Source organism: Clarias gariepinus, chromosome 1, assembly GCF_024256425.1.
Source record: "Clarias gariepinus isolate MV-2021 ecotype Netherlands chromosome 1, CGAR_prim_01v2, whole genome shotgun sequence".
In the NCBI taxonomy this organism is placed as follows: Eukaryota; Metazoa; Chordata; class Actinopteri; order Siluriformes; family Clariidae; genus Clarias; species Clarias gariepinus.
In genome coordinates this window covers 21,222,929-21,243,944 of record NC_071100.1, presented here as the reverse complement: position 1 = coordinate 21,243,944, position 21,016 = coordinate 21,222,929, and the positions used below count along the sequence as shown (strand labels likewise).

Sequence of the window (21,016 nt, the reverse complement as noted above, 5' to 3'; positions counted from 1 at the left end):
AAACCAGCGATAATCACCCCAGAGCAGATCTATCACTCTGTGTATCCGGGTGTAGTAAGTTAACGTTAGGTACAGGTAATATTAGCCACTGCAGACCTCTCGGTAGTAATTTGCTTACAGTAGGTGCTATTCCTGTGTTGTGTGTTGGATGCCACAAGTGGGTACTTATCTGACTGACATTTGCCAACATGATAAGCTTTCCAAAATATCTACATGACATACAGTAACAGTCAAATGATTAGACGCATTTCACCTTAATCTTTTGTCATAAAGTCTTTTTGACTGAGTTAATTCTGATAAGTTCCTTGTTGCGTGTTTTATACTGTAATTTGAATGTACGAACAAAAATGTATTTATTCTCTGACAGACTGAAATTTATCAACAGGTATTTATATACACCATACATACAATGTGATAAAGACAGACATTCTGTGCCCTTTCACAGAAAGGTATAATCATGTAATACAGGAAAAAGTTCATGAAGAATGTTGTATAGATTTCAAAGTAAAGCTAGGGGTATTGATGTTATTGCAGATTACAGATCGCACCTCGGACGGCAGATTTGCCAAAAACCCAATAAACAGCTGTTATTTTGTGCTTTTTTGTGCAGGGTTACACACCTTGAAGCCATCAACATAAAGAATTATACTGTAGACAGTCATGTTTCTCCTCCTACCTCTATGCAGTGTCAGAGATTTTGTCATTAAACTGGACTGTATGATGTTATTTACAGTTTACAATTTGAGAAGTATTTAGACAGTGACAAATTTTTATTCTTTTTGCTCTGGACACCACCAAAATGGATTTGGAATCCATTAGCTTTAATTTACGGGCTTGACCTTCCTATTTTTTAGGTTTACATTCTTTGACAAAACTTCTGTATTTTCTCTGCTGGAGTCTTTTGTTCATTGTTGTTCCTGTTCACCTCCGGGAAGGTGTTCTTCTTCTTGACAGCTGTTCTAAAGGGTTTTTATCTTGAGAAGAATTATTCTGTATTCCATCACAGGATGTTTTCCATGGTCTTCCAGACCTGTGATGTTCCTGAGCTCACCAGTTCTTTCTTGTTTTTTAAGAACGCACCAAATAGTGAATTTGCCCACACCTAATGATTTATTATCTCTCTGATGGATTCGTTTTAGTTTTTTAGCCTAATGATGCTTGTTCCCTGGCAGTAACAGGTCTTTAGACTTTACATTGCCAGTTGACAGCAACAGATTCCAAATGCAACACTTAGAATCAACTCTAAACTTTTATCTGCTGACTTGTAAATAAACTCAAGAGGAAATACACACCTGTCCCTGGAACAGCTGAGGAGCAAGCTGTCCCACTATTTTGTGCCACCAAAAATAGGTGTCTATGTACAAAAATATATGTAATGCCTACACGGTTCATCCTTTTTATCCTTTTCAGCCCTTAAATTAAAGCCGACAGTCTCCACTTTGAGCACAGCTCTTCATTTTATTTCAAATCCACTGTGTTGGTGTATAGAGCCAAAACGATGAAAATTGTTACTATAGGATACTTCTGGTCCTCAGTAAAAAGGTGCTCTCTCACTGTATCTTGAAAAGGGCAAATATGCAGCTTTCCTAGAGATTTTTTATTGACTAAGCCATAACTAAATTCTCTTAACAAATAAATAAAAATAATTGTGTTTTAGCATGTACTGTACATTCAATTGTACACAAACATTCAATTGTCTCAAAAGTAAAGGCTGTTTGGCAATTTCATTAAGGGATGTTAAGGACGACAACAAAATGTTTACTCTCTGAAAGTGCTATATCTTATTTACTCTTTCTCTTCATACATTGTTGAAACCAGCTTCAGTTTTATGTACAGTCTTATGCAAAAGTTTAGGCACTCCTTGATAAATAACAGATTTTGGTGATTTTTTTAATTGAAAAGATGTTAACACAGTCTCTCTTGGAAATGGAAAAAATGCATAATATTTTCAGCAAACATTGGTGCATAGTTACTTTTTATGTCATAAATTAAACAAAGATAAAGATAAATAAAAACATTATTGTGGCATTGTGCAAATGTTTGGGCACCCTACATAATCAGTACTTAGTAACACCTCAAATATCACAGCTTGCAAACGCTTTTTTATAGCCAGCTAAAAGTCTTTCAATTCTTGTACTTGGGATTTTCTTCCTTGCAAAAGGCTTCTAGTTCTGTAGTATTCTTTGGTCGTCTTTCATGCACAGCTCTTTTAAGATCTACCCACAAATTTTCAATGATGTTTAAATCAGGGGACTGTGATGGCCATTCCAAAACCTTCAGCTTGTGTCTCTTGAGGTATTTCATAGTGGATTTCGAGGGATGTTTAGGATCATTGTCCTGTTGTAGAAGCCATCTTCTTTTTAGCTTCAGCTTTTTTACAGATGGTGTGATGTTTGCTTCCAGAATTTGCTGGTATTTAGTGGAATTCATTATTCCCTCGGGTTAACGGGTGCAATGTTTCCTGTGCCACTGGCTGCAACCCAGTGGCAGGTTGCATCTTTGTTGCTTTTGTCTTTGTTGCTTTTGTTTGCACATGTGCACGTGCACTTTATGTTGTCTGTTGTCTGTAAAAAACCCTGTAGATAGTTTTCCTTAGTTAGTTAGTTTCTGTTAAAAATTTATGTTGTAATTTATGTTAGGTCAATCTGTCTTGTCTCTGCGAGCCAGCTAACTAGGCCTCTTAGTTAGCTAGTTTAGTTTTTTTCTGTTAATTTATGTTGTAAATTTATGTTGCATGTACAGTGGTTAATCAATCGGAATGTAGGTCCTACCGTCGCCGCGCTCGGCGGTACCGTTTGGCTTTGTGCGTTTGCTGGCTTTTACCGTTGAGTGGCGCTATATAACTACAGGCTGACGCCTCATGCCTTAGTTCATTCTCTGCTGGATTAATGAGACACGGAGTTTTAGAACTGCACGTAGTAGCGGATAAAATCAAGTAAAACATTGTAGTTAAACAAATTTATAATCACAGAACTAAAATGACAGTACAAATGTAGAATTCAAATTAAATTAAATCTTATTAGGATCAAATTTAAACAAAATAAATGTTAACACAGTGAGCCTTTAAATTTTATCACGTGTAATTAGAAAAGACGCGTGTAGGGTTTTGTGTCGTCTTATATTTTCTGTTCTTTAAATTTATAGTAGATTTATTAACTGAAATAAATGACCATAAAATTAAAACAGTGTTAGGACGTTCTACTGCGGCAGCAGATGTCGGTCTTTCAGCCCCGCTTGTGTTTTTGCGTTATTATAAGAATGAAATGCAGTAGACTGTTATGATTTGTAACGGGTTCGACCCATGTTACTCAAACAACTCAGTTCAGGTGTAAGTAAATGGATAGAAAGTAAATGTCTGTGCTGTTTGGGGGAGGGACGTGCTAATGATTTGGTCGGCTCTGTGTGCGTGTGTGTGTGTGTGAGAGAGAGAGAGAGAGGCGTGTCGCTGTCGTTTTCAGTGAAACAAAGGCTCAGCTGAAAAATGTTAGGCACATCAGTCACTTAACCTCCAATAAAAGGTATTTGAGTGTTATGATAGTTGTAATATAACAGATGCGCACTGAATACTAAACCTAAACCAGGCACGGAGATTAATGAACCAAGATAGCCCCCATACCCGTTTAAAAATAAATAAATAAATAAATAAAAATACCAAAGAATATTATTTTGTATAGACTGATTAAAAACAATGCAATTTATGCTACAGTATCATAAGGAAAATAACAAGTTATTCCATTCCAATGATTAAAAAAGGTAACAATGTCAACTTTAGAATCTAGAATCCAGGAGATTAAAATTACACAAATTGAAATCACTGAAAGTCTTCAGAAGAGCCTAAGATTCAAGAGGTTTTTAAAGTGGGGAGAAGTGCATTTCAGTTTCTCTGAATGTATAGGTGAGAACAGCCGATTCACACCTGGGGAGGGTGAATAATTTGTATTTGAATGTTGTCTGGCATTGTAAAGCACTATAGTGACACTAAAAGAACAACCCAGGATTAATAGGAATTCTTATACTGCATAAACATTATTTAGCACAAAAAAATTCCTCGTGCTCGGGAAAACTATGCGTGCGGTTGAGCGCAGGTTAGACTATAGGAAATTAAATCGGAGGGTTTTTATTTAGACTATTAAAAAATAACCTGCGTCTATTTTTAGGCGTGCCAGCTGCCACTTTTTAGTTAGAAGTTTTCAATACAAAGCTTATAATGCCCACATGACATGACGGAATAAGGCACGGCTGGTGATGATTGGGGTTTGTTGGGTTACAGTGGATTTTACTACGCGGTGTGAGTGCAATGGCCATCCGTCTGCTCGCGCTGACTCTGCTCTCCGCGGATGGCCGTACCGCCCCCCTTCCACCTCTCGCTCCTTTTTTGCCCTGCTTGCATGCCGCACTTCCGCGTTGTTGCACGCGCGCTGCATACACAGCGCGTAGTAAAATCCACTGTAGCCCAACAAACCCCGAGTATTTTATAGCGCGGGGTGCAAGCCCGGGCAACGATAGCAACGATAGCTCACCAGTCATGTGTAATTCTGCGGTCCCGCTGCTTCGCATGTCTGAAGGGGAGGCCGCCTAACTAGTGAGCGAGGAGCGATATTGATTTGGGCGCACGCCGTGACAGGCTAAAAAACTGTGTCAGATTAATGTGCAAAAACTATATAATAAAACTATATAAGACTACATGCCTTTATAAGACTTAACTTTTATTTAAGTGCACTCACAATAACGAAAAAACGTTGTGATTTTGTAAGTGTTGTGATTTTGTAAGGGTTTTTAAGCTGCGCTGTTCTGTATTGTTTTTGGTGAACTTGAGCGCGTCAGAAAATGAACGCAAACGTTTTTTTAAATGGTCAGAGTCAGTCTGCTTGCTGTTTTCACGACGCGTTCATATTCATTAGTCTACTTCTGCCGGTGCGCTCTGGAAAACTTAAAGCATGCGGCTGAGCGCTGATTAAAACTATGGAGTAAATTAACGAGGAGAATCACGATGCCGAATCGAAGTCCTGAGCCCAAACCTCATTTAAATTAAATTAACAAATATTATAAGTAAAAAAACAATAGCCCATGTTTAGAAACCGTTTATAAATTCTTTCCGACATGAGTTGGTCCGGTGTTATGCGCAGAGCGCCGGGAGATTTCCTGAAGCTCAGAAATCACTGGGCATGTTTTCTAAATAGCCGCTATCTTTAATAACTGATGGAGGTTTTGAGCTGTATACACACGCATTCCTGCCTAAACAACTCTTAAAACTACACCTGTAACACAATAAACAGTAATATTTCAAACATTCTGCAGGCTGATATTTGGAAAAAGGAAAGAATAATAAATAAACCAGTTGTTAGGTCAAAATAACCCAACCAGGTGTTCATTTGTAAACTACATCTCATATGAGCCAACATGAGCAACCCAACAATGTGTTTAAAGTACCTGAAATAATCCAGAACTTAAATAACAATAAACCGATACAGAGATACGCTGTATAACGGTCACTGTTGTATTTACGGCAACGAGCGAAAATGTCACTTTGCACCACCTGGCGGCCATTTTACGAATGACTTTGAAATGCAACTGATTTATTTTGGCCGCTGACGTTTTTACGCGGCGGTGAGCGCGACGGTAATAACCATTCCAATTGATCAACTACTGTAGCACCTTGGTCTTGGAGGAACGTTGTTTCGTTTCACTGTGTACTAACTGTATATGGTTGAAGTGACAATAAAGCCTACTTGAACTTGAACCCCAAAGCAAGATGGATCCACCCCCATGCTTACTAGTTGGCAAGGTGTTCTTTTCATGAAATGCTGCTCCTTTTTTCTCCAAACATGCCTTTGCTGATTGTGGCCAAGTTCTATTTTAACTTCATCAGTGCACAGCACTTGTTACAAAAACACATCAGGCTTTTGTAGATGTTCTGTTGCTTACTTCTGACATTGGATTTTATGATGGGGACGCAGATAAGGTTTTCTTCTGCTGACATGAAGGTCTTGTCTGTGCAAGCATCACTGCACAGTGGACCACTCCTGAGTCTGCTAAATCTCCTTGCAGGTTTTTTGCAGTCAAATGGGGGTTTTGATTTGTTTTTCTGACCAGCATACGAGTTTTCTTGGTCTTCCAGATCTCATCTTGACCTCCACAATTCCCCTGAACTGCTTTCTCTTAATTACAGGACAATGCTTTGCTATCTTCTTGTAGCCTTCTCTTGCATTGTGGGCACAGTAAGTAATAAAATAAAGTAAGGCACAGTAAACTATTCATGGGTACATAAGGAGTAGCACAGTAACACCAAGGGAATTTGAGTTATGTCTACATGAATAGATATTTTTAATAGATTACGTTTACAGCTATTTATAGAGAGGTCTCCAATCTCAATACATTTTTTTGTTTTTCCAGAATGCTGACGGAGACAGTGTGTTGCATGACCTTGCAACACAAATGATGTAAATCTATGTGACCAAAAACATTGTGTCAAAAGAACCAGAGGACACTGGGATCATATTGAGGGGTAAAATTTTGACTGCCATTGATTCGAGGGCTTGCTGGATGCCGGTTGGCCTGACGTACAGTATGCACTGGATCTTGCCTATCCCAAAGAGCTCAAGGACACATTTCAGACTTTTCAGAAACTGTTCCTAAAGCTGGACTGTGGGAGGATGTCTCCAAAAGTTCTCAGCATTAAAAATAAGCATTGTATTTTTGTAAACTCTTTGAAGTGGACTCCCTCAGGTATTGACCTGTTCAGGTGGTGGTTAAGTTATTAACATTTATTTTTTGATATGGTAACGTGATTACAAGTACATTTTATATATATAAATATAAATATATATATATATATATATATATATATATATATATATAGTTTATTTTGAACCTTCGACAAACCCGTTTACAATGTTTTTAAATATTACAACTCTGTTGTAAAGCATTACATTATTAATTAATGTAAGTATTAATTTTGTGCATACTGTCTGTTTCAAGTCCTCTTCATAATATATGTTCAAAAGTTTTGTAGCTTTTATGAGGCTTCAGCCGTCTGAGTGATGCTAACCAAGTGGTCGCAGAATGTGTTTTGGCATTTTGCAGGAAAACATCTTTGTTTCCAAGTTGGAAAAATAAATGTTTTCACATTGTTGTATATGTTTCCTTATATTTATAATGTCAATTTCTAGGTAACTTTAACAAAATTATTAGTAGATTGAGACCAGTTTTAAGCCGGGTAATGAGTAAGTGTAAAGCTTGTTTTTATAAAATTGCTTTATATTTACTTGATGCACTTGTTTACATCAACTCATAATTTACTATATTATTACTAAATGCAGCACAATTTAGCTATTGTTTTTATCACAACTGACTGAATGTTATAATTAAATTTAAATAAATTATTTAATGCATTTTACTTACTCAACTTTCGACACTTTGTTGCCACAATTTTCTTTAGTAACTGTAAGGATTTCTTGAATTTTGGTAGACCTCCTTTTGTCTACTCAGTGCTCAGCCTGTATTCTGCTTGTCCCGCCTGGATCCAGGGAACCCCTCAATGAAACACACAAGTCAGTGCTCAGTGAGACGTTCAAAGTTTATTGTGGGAGACAGGAGTATATATACGCACACACACAAAGAACCAAAGAAAAGGTGGATGCAGGAGTGTTTACATCCAGTCTAGAATGCTTTTAACAGATAAGGTAAGGAAGAACATAAATTTAGGAGTAGCTCTACATTTACGAGCGTTTAACAGTTTTACGACCTTTAACATAAACTTCCATAGGATGTGTTTATTGAAAGCACAGCTTGTGTCGTGAGAACAGGAAGAAAATCACTCTGTTCTCATGCACACAGAATACAATGAAACATACTAAAAATCAAATATTCCCTACAGTAACTAATTTTTTTGAGTGTATTCACTTGCTTATTTCTGAGACAATGGCTTAAACATAAATTTTTATGTTCTACAAATTTAACTGCTTATTTATACAAGTAATATAAATTTAATAAATAAACAATTGCACCTGAAAATCTGTGTATGTGTAACGGTTAACCCCTAGAGGGCGCCAAAGCGCCTGGGTTTGTTTGTTAAGTTGGCTTGAGAAAGCCAACTTACTGATATCCGACTTAAACTTATTATTATTATTATTATTATTCTGAGACTAAATTTGTAAACACTATCTCCTCCTAGAGCTTTAACTCCACTAACTCCAAACTCGGCCCAGACCTTCAGACTGATCTCACGGGGTGTGCTATATCTTTTCTAACTGATCGGACTTACTAATTGCCCCGCAGGGGCAATTAACCGCCCCAAAAATCCCATTTACTTAACATTGAGAGAATTTTGACGGTTTGTTGCGCAGAGAGGGAATTTTGTAGAAACATTAAATTAACCCTATTTGAAGATGTTTGCAGCCTTTGTCAAAAGATACCATGCACAAGGGTATAAGTTTTACCCCCGGGGCAAGAGAGGTCCCCAATTTGCCCCATTGACATATAATGGGGATTTTGGCGATGAACTAGTCCCGCACCATTTATCGTAGACCCATGAGTGAGGTGTCAAAGTGTGCAGAATATTCGGGAACAATTTTTCCATGACTTTCCTAAGGGGTGGGCGGTTAATTGCCCCCGCAGGGGGCAATTAACCGTCCCATTGACTTATAATGGGGATTTTAGTGAATTATAACTGGTCCCGCACCGTTCATCGTAAACCAACAAATGAGGTGTCAAACCGTGCGCCTTATTCGGGAATGGGGTGCTGTGACCTTTCTAAGGGGTGGGTGGTTAATTGCCCCCGCAGGGGGCAATTAACCACCCACAGACTTAACATTGAGACCAACATTGCCCGAGTCCCATGAGTGAGGTGTTAAACCGTGCGCCTTATTCGGGGATCGGGTGCTGTGACTCTTCTAAGGGGTGGGTGGTTAATTGCCCCCGCAGGGGGCAATTAACCACCCACAGACTTAACATTAAAACCAACTTTGACCGAATCCCATGAGTGAGGTGTCAAACTGTGCGCCCTATTCGGGAATGGGTTGTCGTGACTCTTCTAAGGGGTGGGTGGTTAATTGCCCCCGCAGGGGGCAATTAACCACCCACAGACTTAACATTGAGACCAACATTGCCCGAGTCCCATGAGTGAGGTGTTAAACCGTGCGCCTTATTCGGGGATCGGGTGCTGTGACTTTTCTAAGGGGTGGGTGGTTAATTGCCCCCGCAGGGGGCAATTAACCACCCACAGACTTAACATTGAGACCAACATTAACCGAATCCCATGAGTGAGGTGTCAAACTGTGCGCCCTATTCGGGAATGGGTTGTCGTGACTCTTCTAAGGGGTGGGTGGTTAATTGCCCCCGCAGGGGGCAATTAACCACCCACAGACTTAACATTAAAACCAACTTTGACCGAGTCCCATGAGTGAGGTGTCAAACCGAGCGCCTTATTCGGGAATGGGGTGCTGTGACTTTTCTAAGGGGTGAGTGATCAATTGCCCTCGCAGGGGGCAATTAACCCCCCACAGACTTAACATTGAGACTAACTTTGCCCGAGTGCCATGAGTGAGGTGTCAAACCGTGCGCCTTTTTCGGGAATGGTGTGCTATGACTTTTGGTAGGGATCCGTCGCACGGTTTTCCCGAAATTCCCAAATAACCACCCTATTTTCCCCTATTCATTTCAATGGGAAATGGCCCGAAAAAGGGTGAAAACATGGGTCACTTTGAAAGCTTACCGTTCGGCCATAATTCGTCGTAGAAACATCATTCAAAGTTTAAACGGGTCACAAGACTTTGGACTTTTACGGATTGGGTCCATGTTTTGATAACTTACACGGTTGCTTCACGAGAGCAGCTTAAGTTTGATGAAAATTTAGATTTTCCACCATGCGTGCCACTGTCAACTGCCATATTCACAGAGTGTGAATCGGAGGGTGACTTTACACTGTCACCACGTCAATATAATACACTCTACGGGCATGAGGATTCAATATGTCGTAGTCAGGAAGTTCCTGCCACTCACGGTGAAAGATTTTTTGCGATCGGACCTGCGGTTCTCGGTTGGGAAGCGTTTGTTTGAGAGCTTAATTATTACAGTTTGCGGTTCTCTGTGTCTGTCACAGAAGAGTGTGCGTGCGCATGCATGACCCATCCCCCACACCACCGACTTGCTAATGCCAATTAGACTCAATCAAACTTCTCTTCTATGTACTATTTGTAACCCATTCAAACTCATCTATCTATCTATCTATCTATCTATCTATCTATCTATCTATCTATCTATTTGTAATCTGATTATTTCTATCTATCTATAGACTTCCCTTCTATGTACTATTTCTAACACATTTTAACTCATTCAAACTTATCTAACTTTTCTAATCTATCTATCATCTGACTATTTTAATTAATCTATCTATCTATCTATCTATCTATCTATCTATCATCTGACTATTTATTACTAATCTATCTATCTATCTATCTATCTATCATCTGACTATTTCTATCTATCTATCTATCTATCTATCTATCTATCTATCTATCTGTAATCTGACTATTTTTATCTATCTATAGACTCAATCATGAATCTATCTATCAATCTATATATCTGTAACTGTCTATCTGTCTGACACTATCTATCTATCTATCTATCTATCTATCTATCTATCTATCTATCTATCTATCTGTCTTTTAAACCTTTTAAACTTAAACTGTTTTAACTTTTTTAACTTCTTAAACTATTTTAAACTTTTCACACTTTTAAACTTTTATCTCCGGCTTTCTCAAGCCAACTTAAAGTTTGTCTAAACAAACTTTTGTATCTAGTTTTATGTTGGAGTTTGTTTAAGTTGGACTGCGTGTCCCAGACTGCACCTCGGTCAGGTGACGTGGGAATTCACCTGAACCGAGGTGAGATAATTAAGTTGATTATAAAGAGCCTGACTGGAGCACAGTCAGGCGTCTAGCTTTAGTTGTCGTTATTTTATGGTATTGATTTATGTCGGTGTCTCTTTATGTGTTTATTTAATAAAAACCATTGAACAAACCACCAGCTCGCCTCCTGCAATTATGCCACCCAAACACACACGCCGATTGAGGAATCCTGACAGTATGCAGTTACACAAGTAGGAATCTACCTCATGTCTTAGCATGCTTCATTAGAAAAAAGGTGTGTTTAAACACACATTGAAAGAAACAGGTTATGCAGGTTACACAAGCGAAAGTACACACAAAAAATTATAACATAGATTTTTGTACAAAGGTTTTATGTTTAGCACCGTCTTGTTAAGAAAATACAACATTAAAAAATGAGTAAGTACTTTCAATAAATCTAATTAGTTTTTTTTAATTGTTCACCTAGTGTAATTTGTAAAATCTTATTTATTGTGTGAATAAACTAAAACAATAATGCTAATCTGTTTTTCAGGGATTATGTTTTTGTGTGTGACTTTTCTGATTCTTTACAGTTTTTTGGAATCACAATCAGGTATGAACTCTCTCTCTCTCTCTCCCCCCCCCTCTCTCTCTCTCTCTCTCTCTCTCTCTCTCTCTCATATTCTTTGTGTGTTATACCTCTATACAATAAATTAAAAGCCTGCTTTCCTGTTTGATTTTTATACTCAGTGTGCTGTAATTTTACCGAAGTTATATAAGCTGGTTTGTGACTCTATTTAACTGGTGCATGAATATCTCCTCTTTCGGTGTTGAGAACCCTGATTTGCTAAGCTATTGGGGAAGTGTTGTTATGATCGATGGAGGAGACAGAAGGCATTTGATAGAAAGGCATTGATATATGGACTGACAATAAAGACTAGCCATTTTTATGTATATTTAAGCAGGTTCAGGACAAAACTTCAGTTAAAAACTTCAGATTTATTATCTTACCTTTGAGGTGTGAGTGCTTGCACTGAGAAAACTGTGCAAAATAATAAAGGAAAATCCTGTGATGACTTGCACGACTAAAATTCTCTAGAAGAACTGCGTGCCTTCTATCCACAAAGCAAAATATCTGGTAAAATAGAGAAAAGTAATGTTTTCATGCAAAAGCCTTGAATGTTTTTACACTTCTGAGGACAAATAACTTGCTCAAAAAATAAAAATAAATAATTCATACCTTTTGGGACCTTAAGGGCTCCATAAATCTGAGATTACATTTCTCTCTCTGAAGTTAAATTTTCTTCTAATTATATTTTCCTTATTAATCTACAAATCTAATTTAGTCTGCTTTAGTGAAAAAAGCAGACAGCATACAGTATATTTTTTTTTTATGTGCGCAAATCAAAATGGAAAATAATGCTGTTTCTAGAACAAGGTATGATTGCTGGTACCAGACAGGCTGATTTGAACACTATACTGTAGAAATTAATGATCTCCTGGGATTTTTACACACCATAGTCTTTAAACAGAATGGTGTGTCTTTGGAGAGTTCTGTTCAACTTGTTGTCTCATGTTTGGCCTGACTTGCACTCAGATATGAGGCTTTATATAAACAGAGTTTTGGCGCTTCCTAAATTATGTAGAATAAATGAGAACAAGATATTGTAACTGTAGCTAATATGACAAGGGCCAAATAGTGCAGTGAAAGGGAACCTACTTAATATTAAGCAGGTTGTCATAATGTTATGGCTGATTGGTGTGTTTATACAGTGGAACCTTGGATTGCGAGTAACCCAGTATGCAAGCGTTCTGCAAGACATGCAAAAATTTGTAATAAATTTTGACTTGAAAAACGAGCAAGTCTTGGTTTATAAGTACCAAATACCAAGTACTGGTTTATGAGTAGCACGTATGCACTCTTTGTTTTGATGCCAAGCGTCATGTGATCACAACTAAGCCAATGTTTTTTTTCTCGCATGCGCTGCGGAATTGTGGGTAATCGTCTTCCCTGCTCGCGCATCCCTCACTGGTATAATCATCTGTGCACGCATGTACTGTTTAATATAACACTTTGACCGTGTGTGTGTAAAGCCTCTTTTATTTTGTTTGTATGCATGTGTGTACAGCACGCATGTACTGTTTATTAAAACACACGTGTGTGCGCGCTTATGGGGAAATTTGCTTTGATTTATGAGTGTTTTGATATACAAGACCGCTTCCTGAAGAATTATGCTCCCGATCCAAGGTTCCACTGTAATACACATAATTTAATACAGAAAGTATTTGGTTTAATATCAGAAACTTTATCTGGACTATGGGAATATGACAATATTAGCATTGTATTATTTAGAAAATAACACTTTTGTTTGAAATGCTGTGGGTTTTACACACAGTCTAAATGTTTCAGTTATAATTTTAATGGTGGCACAATGACGCAGCAGCCAGAGCAGCTGCTTCAGAGTCTTGGACTAGATTCTAAGCTCATGTTACTGACTGTGTGAGTTTCCAAACATCCACATACTGTAGGTTTCCCTGTCTTCTCTGGATTCTATCTGTTTCTGAAAAACAGGACATGGGTAGATTGGGTAAGATAAATGAGGTCTCTGTGTATGTGCATGGTCTGTGTGTAACTGTGTGTCTGTGTGTATGTGCATAAATTTTATACTAAATCTAAAATATGGTGATTTGCGCATGATTTTTTAAATTTGGTTAATTATTATTACATATTAATTTAGAAATATACACATTAGATACCATAGATTTTGTAATTGTATAAAAACAAAAAAATGGCAAAGAGAATTAGACAAACCAAATTATCTGTTTCAGACTAAAGAGACAAGCTTTGTTTTTTGTTTTTGTTTTTTACTTATTGTACAAACATTTATTTTATGTTAAAAGCAAGATAGCAAAGAAGTGTGTTTGCCATTAGTCAACTGCTGCTGTAGCCACCAATGTTGATTTAGACTTCACAGCAAAATCATAAGGTGTCAAAACTTTTTTTTTATTTTAAAGCTAGTCTTCTAGATTGTTTAAATGTATTTTTCACAACAGTAAAGGTTTTTTGTCAAAATTTACTATTATTACTTTTAGTTAAAAAAACTTACATTTTCAACTATTCACTTCATGTGAGTAGAGATTTTAACACTATTAAATGTAATGTACACTCACTGTCCACTTTATTACTACTGTACTATAAAACTCCACATTCATGCCATTATCTAAGCAGTTGACCATGCAGCAGCAGCACAGTGTATAAAATTATGGAGATACAAGTCAAGAGCTTGAGTTAATGTTCACATTAAACATTAAAATAGGGGAAAACCCTCACTGATCTTCTGAACACACTCTAGAGTCTACACAAAATGGTGTAAAAGCCAAAGAACATCTTGTGTGCAGAGGTTCTGAAGCCTGAGTAAATTCTAGAGACTGTTGTGTTTAAAAATCCCAGGAAATATTTAAATTGACCACCCATGGGATGTACTGTCTTGTTTGGCACTGGGATGGTGGCAGTGGATGCTTTGGGTGCGATGAATTGTGTAGTGGGGCCTCCATGGATCAGATTTGTGGAGTTTGGAGGCCGGGTCTGTGGCCTTGGGTTCTTTGCCTGCTGGGCACCAGGCATGGTTGGCTGTGGTGCACTGGATGTTCTGGTGCCTTTCTATCACGGCCAGCATTGACTCTTTCAGTGATTTGTACTGCATTGGCTTTTCTGTGGGATTGGACTGGACAGGCTGGCGTTTGGTCACCCTGGTGAGCCTTGGGTGCACATTATTGTATCACCTGTTCCAGATCTGCTGTATAGTTGGTGACCAGTGTTGTCCAGTTCATGGTGATGTTACCTTTGGTATGATATGTGCAGCAGACATGTGAAACATGTGATTTGAGTCCCAGTAGAGCTTTCGTCTGGATAAACTTCTAGAATATATTAAAGGCACATACTTGGAAGTGCCATGAGAGAAATCTCTAACAGATTTCCATGGAGAGCTTACCAGATTTTTTTTTTCTCAAAAAAAAAAAAAAAAAAACAACCTTATGTTTCAAGAGGGTAAATAGGTTGACAAAGTAATCAAGATTATGCGTTTGAGCAAACTTTCTGTAAATATGCCAGTCACAGAGGAGACAGTTGCCAGTAATATTGGATTGGCAGCTGTCTTTCTCTGGAACCTCCCTATGTCTGGTAATTTTATTTTTTTCGTTGTGAGAGGGTAAACATTCATTTTGCAATACCTCTATGTCGAATAAAAAAAAGATTTGTTTTGTAGCACAAAATGTTGTGCTGAACAGTACATGGTTTCCCTCCTCCTTTTTCCCCCCAATCCAGAGAGTTTAAAGGTGGTTGGTCCCGAAGCTCCTCTTGTTGCTGTAGCTGGTGATGATCTACTTCTGCCCTGTTTTATTAAACCCAACAACAGCGCTGTGGACATGAGAGTGGAGTGGTTTAAACTAGATGCAGTGAACTCATTAGTGCATCTCTATGAGAATCATGAAGACAGAAATGAAAAGCAAGCTCAGTCCTACAAAGGAAGAACATCACTGTTCAAAGAGGAGCTCCAGAGAGGCGATGCTTCACTCAAACTCTCAGCGCTTCAAGTCACTGATGAAGGAGAATACAAGTGTTTTATTGAGGACAAATCCGGGTTTGATGACACCACTGTTCAAATCATTGTCGAGGGTAAGATCTACTACAATAAATACTATATTATTATTGTATATATAAACCACTTAAACATTCTGTAGTATATTTTGGTTATTATATGAAAGCATTTAAAATCAGGTATACACTCACTAGGTGTACTTCTAGTGTGCTTCTAAAACCCATCAATCATTGAAAATGTGCTCTTAGATTAAAAGCTGTCATCTAACCTGTATTGTTTGTTTAATGACTATAGTTAAGGGAAGCCACCCAGTGATCATGATGGAGAGTTATGATAACTCAGGAGGGATTAATCTAGTGTGTGAGTCCAGAGGCTGGAACCCTTCACCTGATGTTCAGTGGTTGGACAGAGAAGGAGCTCCTCTAACTGCTGAAGAGACACAGATACACAGAGAGACTGAAGGCTTCAGTGTGAAACGCCGCATCACTGTTTATGATTATAGTGACTCCAACAGATTTTACTGCAGGTTTCAACAAACTCATCACATGATTGAGGCAGAGGTTATTATTAATGGTAAGTGTCAATGATAAGTAAATACAACATACTGTATCTATTCTGCTGTAATTGTACATTATACTGTTTTGCTTTTATAGTAATTAATTATTTCAGATTCTAATTCTGTTTCTTGAAATGACATTACTGTGATGCATGTGGTATTTTTTAGGTAAAGTCTTTGATGCTTGGAAGTGGATTGTCGTGATTTCATTTTCTGCATGTCTTTTTACTGTTGGATGGATAGTAACTGCAGTCATTTTTCGCAAGAAAGGTAACATTTAAAAAATTTTCCCATGTACCATGAAGTACACTTCAATTTATAGCCTAGCTTCAGTTCACAGGTTCCCAATCTGACAATAGTCTGTTGACCACTTTACAGAGACAGATGTTAAAAAAAATAATGAAAGCTGGCCTTTTTATCTGTAAAAGCAGAAACAAATGTGTGACAGTCAAACACTCCAGGAACTGTAGCATATACTACCGGGGGAAAAAACCTTACCCCTTTATTGCCTTATAAAATTATACAGTTTATCTGAGATTACTGATTCATACTGAAGCGAAGAGATATAAACCAAATGATTTAGTAGTGTTTTTCCTGTTTAGGTTACATTACAGTATGTTTTTTATTTTTTAGTTATTTTATACTATATAAATACTTAATACTTTTATTTATGACATTATTTATTATCTTATTCTAAAGGAGAATATTAAATCCGGCACATAACAGTTCATAACATTGTTGTCATGTTTGTATTGAGGACTTTTGTCAATGTACTGTAAGTGCGTTACGGTCATTTCTGTGTGTTTACCACGTACTCTGTGTATACACAGTAAACTGTCGGGTTGATTGGCTCTGTTGAGTGATGGACAGACATACAGGACAGACATACATATATAAAAACATACAGACAGACTTGCAGACAGTAAATTTTCTGAGACTGGTTTCAGGTTCTCCAATGTATGAAATGTAAAGATATAATTGAAAGAGTGAGTATGAACAATACAGAACCTTTCTTTTTAGTTTTTCTTTTTAATTTATATAGTTAATGCTGCACAAATAATTGCAAAAAAATCTAAATCGCAATATAGACCTGCAGTTATTGAATCTGCAATTAATATACACACAGTCAAAAATTAAGAGTTTGTCAGTAAATTAAATACTTGTTTTTTTTCTTTTTTTAATAATAAATAATAAAGTTGATAAATATTTGCTAACATCCTCTTAACAAGAGATGGCATGTTTCCAATTATTTGCTGTTAGCCTAGATAAATATTTTTGAATCTACAATGGAACTTTTAATAGTTAAATTTTAGTTTAAATTTCCTAATAGGAAATATATATAGAAAACAATTGTGCATTTAAAAGTGATCCACAAAAATCTCTAAAATTAACTATTAACTCTCTTTTCAGTGCTGCAGCGACGGATGATGGAACATGGTATTTGGTTTGCAAAACTTTTAGGATTATTTTCATATAGAATTTTTTTTAGATTTACCAATTATTTTAACAAATGAATTGAAACTGATGAAAATATCATGAAACTAAAAAACATCCAATTCCATGTTTCACAGAGTTAGCAGAGATGAAGACTTTTGAAGGTAAGAACAATTTTACACACATTATAAACTCTCAGGATACATAAATCACTTAAGGGTTAAGCCACACTCTCCCTCATTAAACAATTACATTTCATCTGAAATAGAAAGAATAATCCCCTCATAATGCTGAGTTGACTAATTTCCCCATATTACATACTAATCCTGGGTAGATCCTTTGTTTGCTTTGTCACATGGGTTCTACAAGATGTTGGAAATATTCCTTTGAGATTTTTTCATCTTGACATGATTGCATCACACAGTTTCTGTAGATGTTTCATGCTGACAGTCTACCAGTCTACCACGTCCCAGTGGACTTTTCACAAGGTGTTATATAGGATTTGTATCTGGTGACTGGGGAAGCCACTACAGAAAATGCTGATCCCTTTGCCATGCTTGTGAAATTAGTTTGAGATTAATTTTGCCTTGTGACATGGTGCATTGTCATCCTGAAAAACAAAACAGAGACAACTGTAGACATGAAGGAATGCAAGTAATCAGAAAATAAGCATAAGCAACATCTAAGTACAGTTTTTGAAATGAATCTTTTTCTGTTTTCAGACCCACAGAGAAAGAGGGTGGAAGACGGTATTTGCACCTGAGTTTTTAAAACGTTTTGACTTTTTGTGTTTTTTTTTTTTTTTAACAAAATGAGGCATATACAGTAGTATGTGTTAAAAGAGAAGAAAATTATAAAACTATATAAGATCATCACAGCTTATTTACTTAATTGCCCTCATAAAATGTAAAGCAAATAAAATATTTTGGAAAGAAAATCTAATGATGGCAGCCTGGTGGTGTCTTGTTAGCACTGTCACCTTGCAACTCCAGGTTATGGGTTCAATTTCCGCTTTGGGGTCTGTGTGCATGGAGTTTGCATATTCTCCCCGTGTTTGGTGGGTTTCCTACAGTTCCTCTGGTTTCCTCCAACAGTCCAAAAACACAAAGATTAGGCTAATTGCCATACCCAAATTGCGCGTAGTTTGTGAATGAGCATGTGTGATGGTTTGGCACCCAATCCAGGGTGTACCCTGCCTTGTGCCCTAAGTCTCCTGGGATAGGCTCCAGGCCCCCCATGACCCTGTATACAGAATAACATGGTATAGACAATGAGTGAGTAATTGAGTGAGTGAGTTTAATGATTTAAAAGTTTTGTACTTTTGTTCTATATCTATAGGGTAAATATCTTTAAATATTTGTTACTGTACAGTTATTTTTTTTTTATTTGTATGTTATTTTAGAATGAAAAATAACATCTTGCTTAATTACATTTAACAGAATTAGCAAGAAAGAAGCAGTATTCAGGTAAGAACAATTTTACATTTGTATCTTTACTCCATCACACACAATATAAGGCAGATTTTGATATTGTGGCTAATTTGTGTAGACTCAAAGTCATGCATACATACATACATACATACATACATACATACATAGACAAACCGTAAAAACAGGAGGATAATCATAGAGAGATTCTCTTTCTTTCTTTCTCTCTCTCTCTCTCTCTCTCTCTCTCTCTCTTTCTCTCTCTATCTCTCTCTCACACACACACACACACCAACTCTGCCTACATAAGCATTCTTGGTTCACAATGACAATATGTTTTATAAAATCTCCATCACTATTTCTATGAAAGAAAATTTGGTTTTGTTGTGTAATATGTGTTTCTTAATGTTTCTCTTAGTGGATGTGACTCTGGATCCTGATACGGCTCATCCTAATCTCAAAGTGTCTGAGGATGGAAAACAAGTGACATGTGGAAACACACCTCAGGATCTCCCTGATAAACCGCAGAGATTTGACTATGGTCCCTTTGTTCTGACAAAGCAGAGTTTCTCTTCAAGGAGATTTTATTATGAGGTGCAGGTCAGTGGGAAAACTGAGTGGACATTAGGAGTCGTGAGAGAGAGCATTAACAGGAAGGAGACGATTACACTGAATCCTCAGAATGGGGTCTGGACTATTGAACTGAGGAATGAGAATGAGTATTGGGCTAATGCTGATTCTGATGTGCTTCTTACACTAATGGACAAGGTGGAGAAGGTGGGGGTGTTTGTGGATTATATGAAGGGTCAGGTCTCCTTTTATGATGTGAAAGCCAGATCTCATATTTTCTCCTTCACTGCTCAGTCTTTCAATGAGAAACTCTATCCACTCTTCAGTCCTCGTGAAGAGGATAATAATTTAGCACCGCTGATCATCACTGCTGGTAACGAATAAATATCTATTTTATATTCTATCCCATTTTAATCTTTCTTATAAGATGAATATCAATTTAAAACATTAAAAAAATATATTAAATTAAGGTGTGTTTACATTACTCAAAAAAAGACAATAAAATAAGAAAATAAAATGAAATTAAATCCAAAACCAAAATAAAACAACAATAAATGATTTACTCTCATTGCATAAAATAAGCAAATAAAATGATAAAAAAATAGATAACAACAAGTAAAAATAAATAAAGTCAGGGAGAAGAACTCATGTCGTTAAATGTCAAAGAGTATAAAACGGTCATGAAGTGAGATTTTAAAAATAGGAAGTGTATAGGCGTGCCTGATGTACAGGGGCAGCTCATTCCAAATTTTAGGGGCTGCTAGTGAAAATGAACGACCGCCCCAACTCTTCAACCTAGATTTAGAAACTGTAAGTAATAACTGATGACCAGACCTGAGCGATCGTGCTGGACTATAAGGCTTTAAAAATGTCAGAAATATATTATGGTTTTAGGTTATTAAGGTCTTTGAAGGCCATTACCAAGACCTTAAACTTGACCCTAAACTGCACAGGGAGCCAAAGTAAAGACGCCAGGACAGGAGTTACGTGTTCCCCTTTACCGTGCCTTTGGTAAAAAAAAAAAGTGCAACAGCATTTTTGCAACCGTACAAGAGAGACTTCTCATCATCAACATAGAGGTCATTACAATAATCAAGCTGACTTGAAATAAAAGTTCTAACTTGGAGTGGTGTTTGTTTATACAGTATCAGCTTTAAGTGTTTCAAACACTAGGAAACAAAAATGACGAGTTTATCTAGCTTATTCTTGTTTTATTACTACATTGAGAAATGATGATGGAACATAATTTAATACACATGTAGAGATTTGCAGACTTAAGAGGAAAATGCTATAATTGTGTTGGAACTATGTTTTTTTTTTTTTTTTTTTTTGTAGTTTTGTCTGCTCAGTGGTGTTCATGCTATATTAAAGCTTGAGTTTGTTATTACCTTAGGCTTGATCCAAGTCTATTTTGCTTAATTTAACAATAAACCCAGTCTCACAACACAGTTTGTGGTGGTGTTGTCACAATGGTGGATTGTGTTTCCCTGCATTTTTTCCTCTGCATGATATTCATGTCTTCCTACTGTAGGTCCAAACACATGGGAATAACTTGATAAACTCATTGTCACATGGGCAGTGGTG

The 21,016-nt window shown here is 37.0% G+C and overlaps 1 protein-coding gene across 1 annotated transcript; it reads left to right on the top strand.

Moving 5' to 3' along the window:
- The first annotated feature begins 11,381 nt into the window (after positions 1-11,381).
- LOC128526229 (butyrophilin subfamily 1 member A1-like) lies at positions 11,382-19,892 on the top strand. Its single transcript, XM_053497856.1, has 9 exons — positions 11,382-11,460; positions 15,172-15,522; positions 15,740-16,018; positions 16,170-16,271; positions 17,412-17,438; positions 17,573-17,599; positions 18,158-18,184; positions 18,875-18,901; positions 19,281-19,892. Exons 1-9 carry the CDS (start codon positions 11,382-11,384, stop codon positions 19,814-19,816), a joined length of 1,455 nt encoding a protein of 484 aa, XP_053353831.1. The 3' UTR covers positions 19,817-19,892.
- The last annotated feature ends 1,124 nt before the right edge of the window (positions 19,893-21,016 follow it).

Coding starts and splice junctions, on each gene's coding strand:
- LOC128526229 (XM_053497856.1), top strand. CDS start 11,382: ATGCTAATCTGTTTTTCAGGGATTATGTTTTTGTGTGTGACTTTTCTG. Junction 11,461..15,171: donor TTTTTTGGAATCACAATCAG/GTATGAACTCTC, acceptor CCCCCAATCCAG/AGAGTTTAAAGGTGGTTGGT. Junction 17,439..17,572: donor GCGACGGATGATGGAACATG/GTATTTGGTTTG, acceptor CATGTTTCACAG/AGTTAGCAGAGATGAAGACT.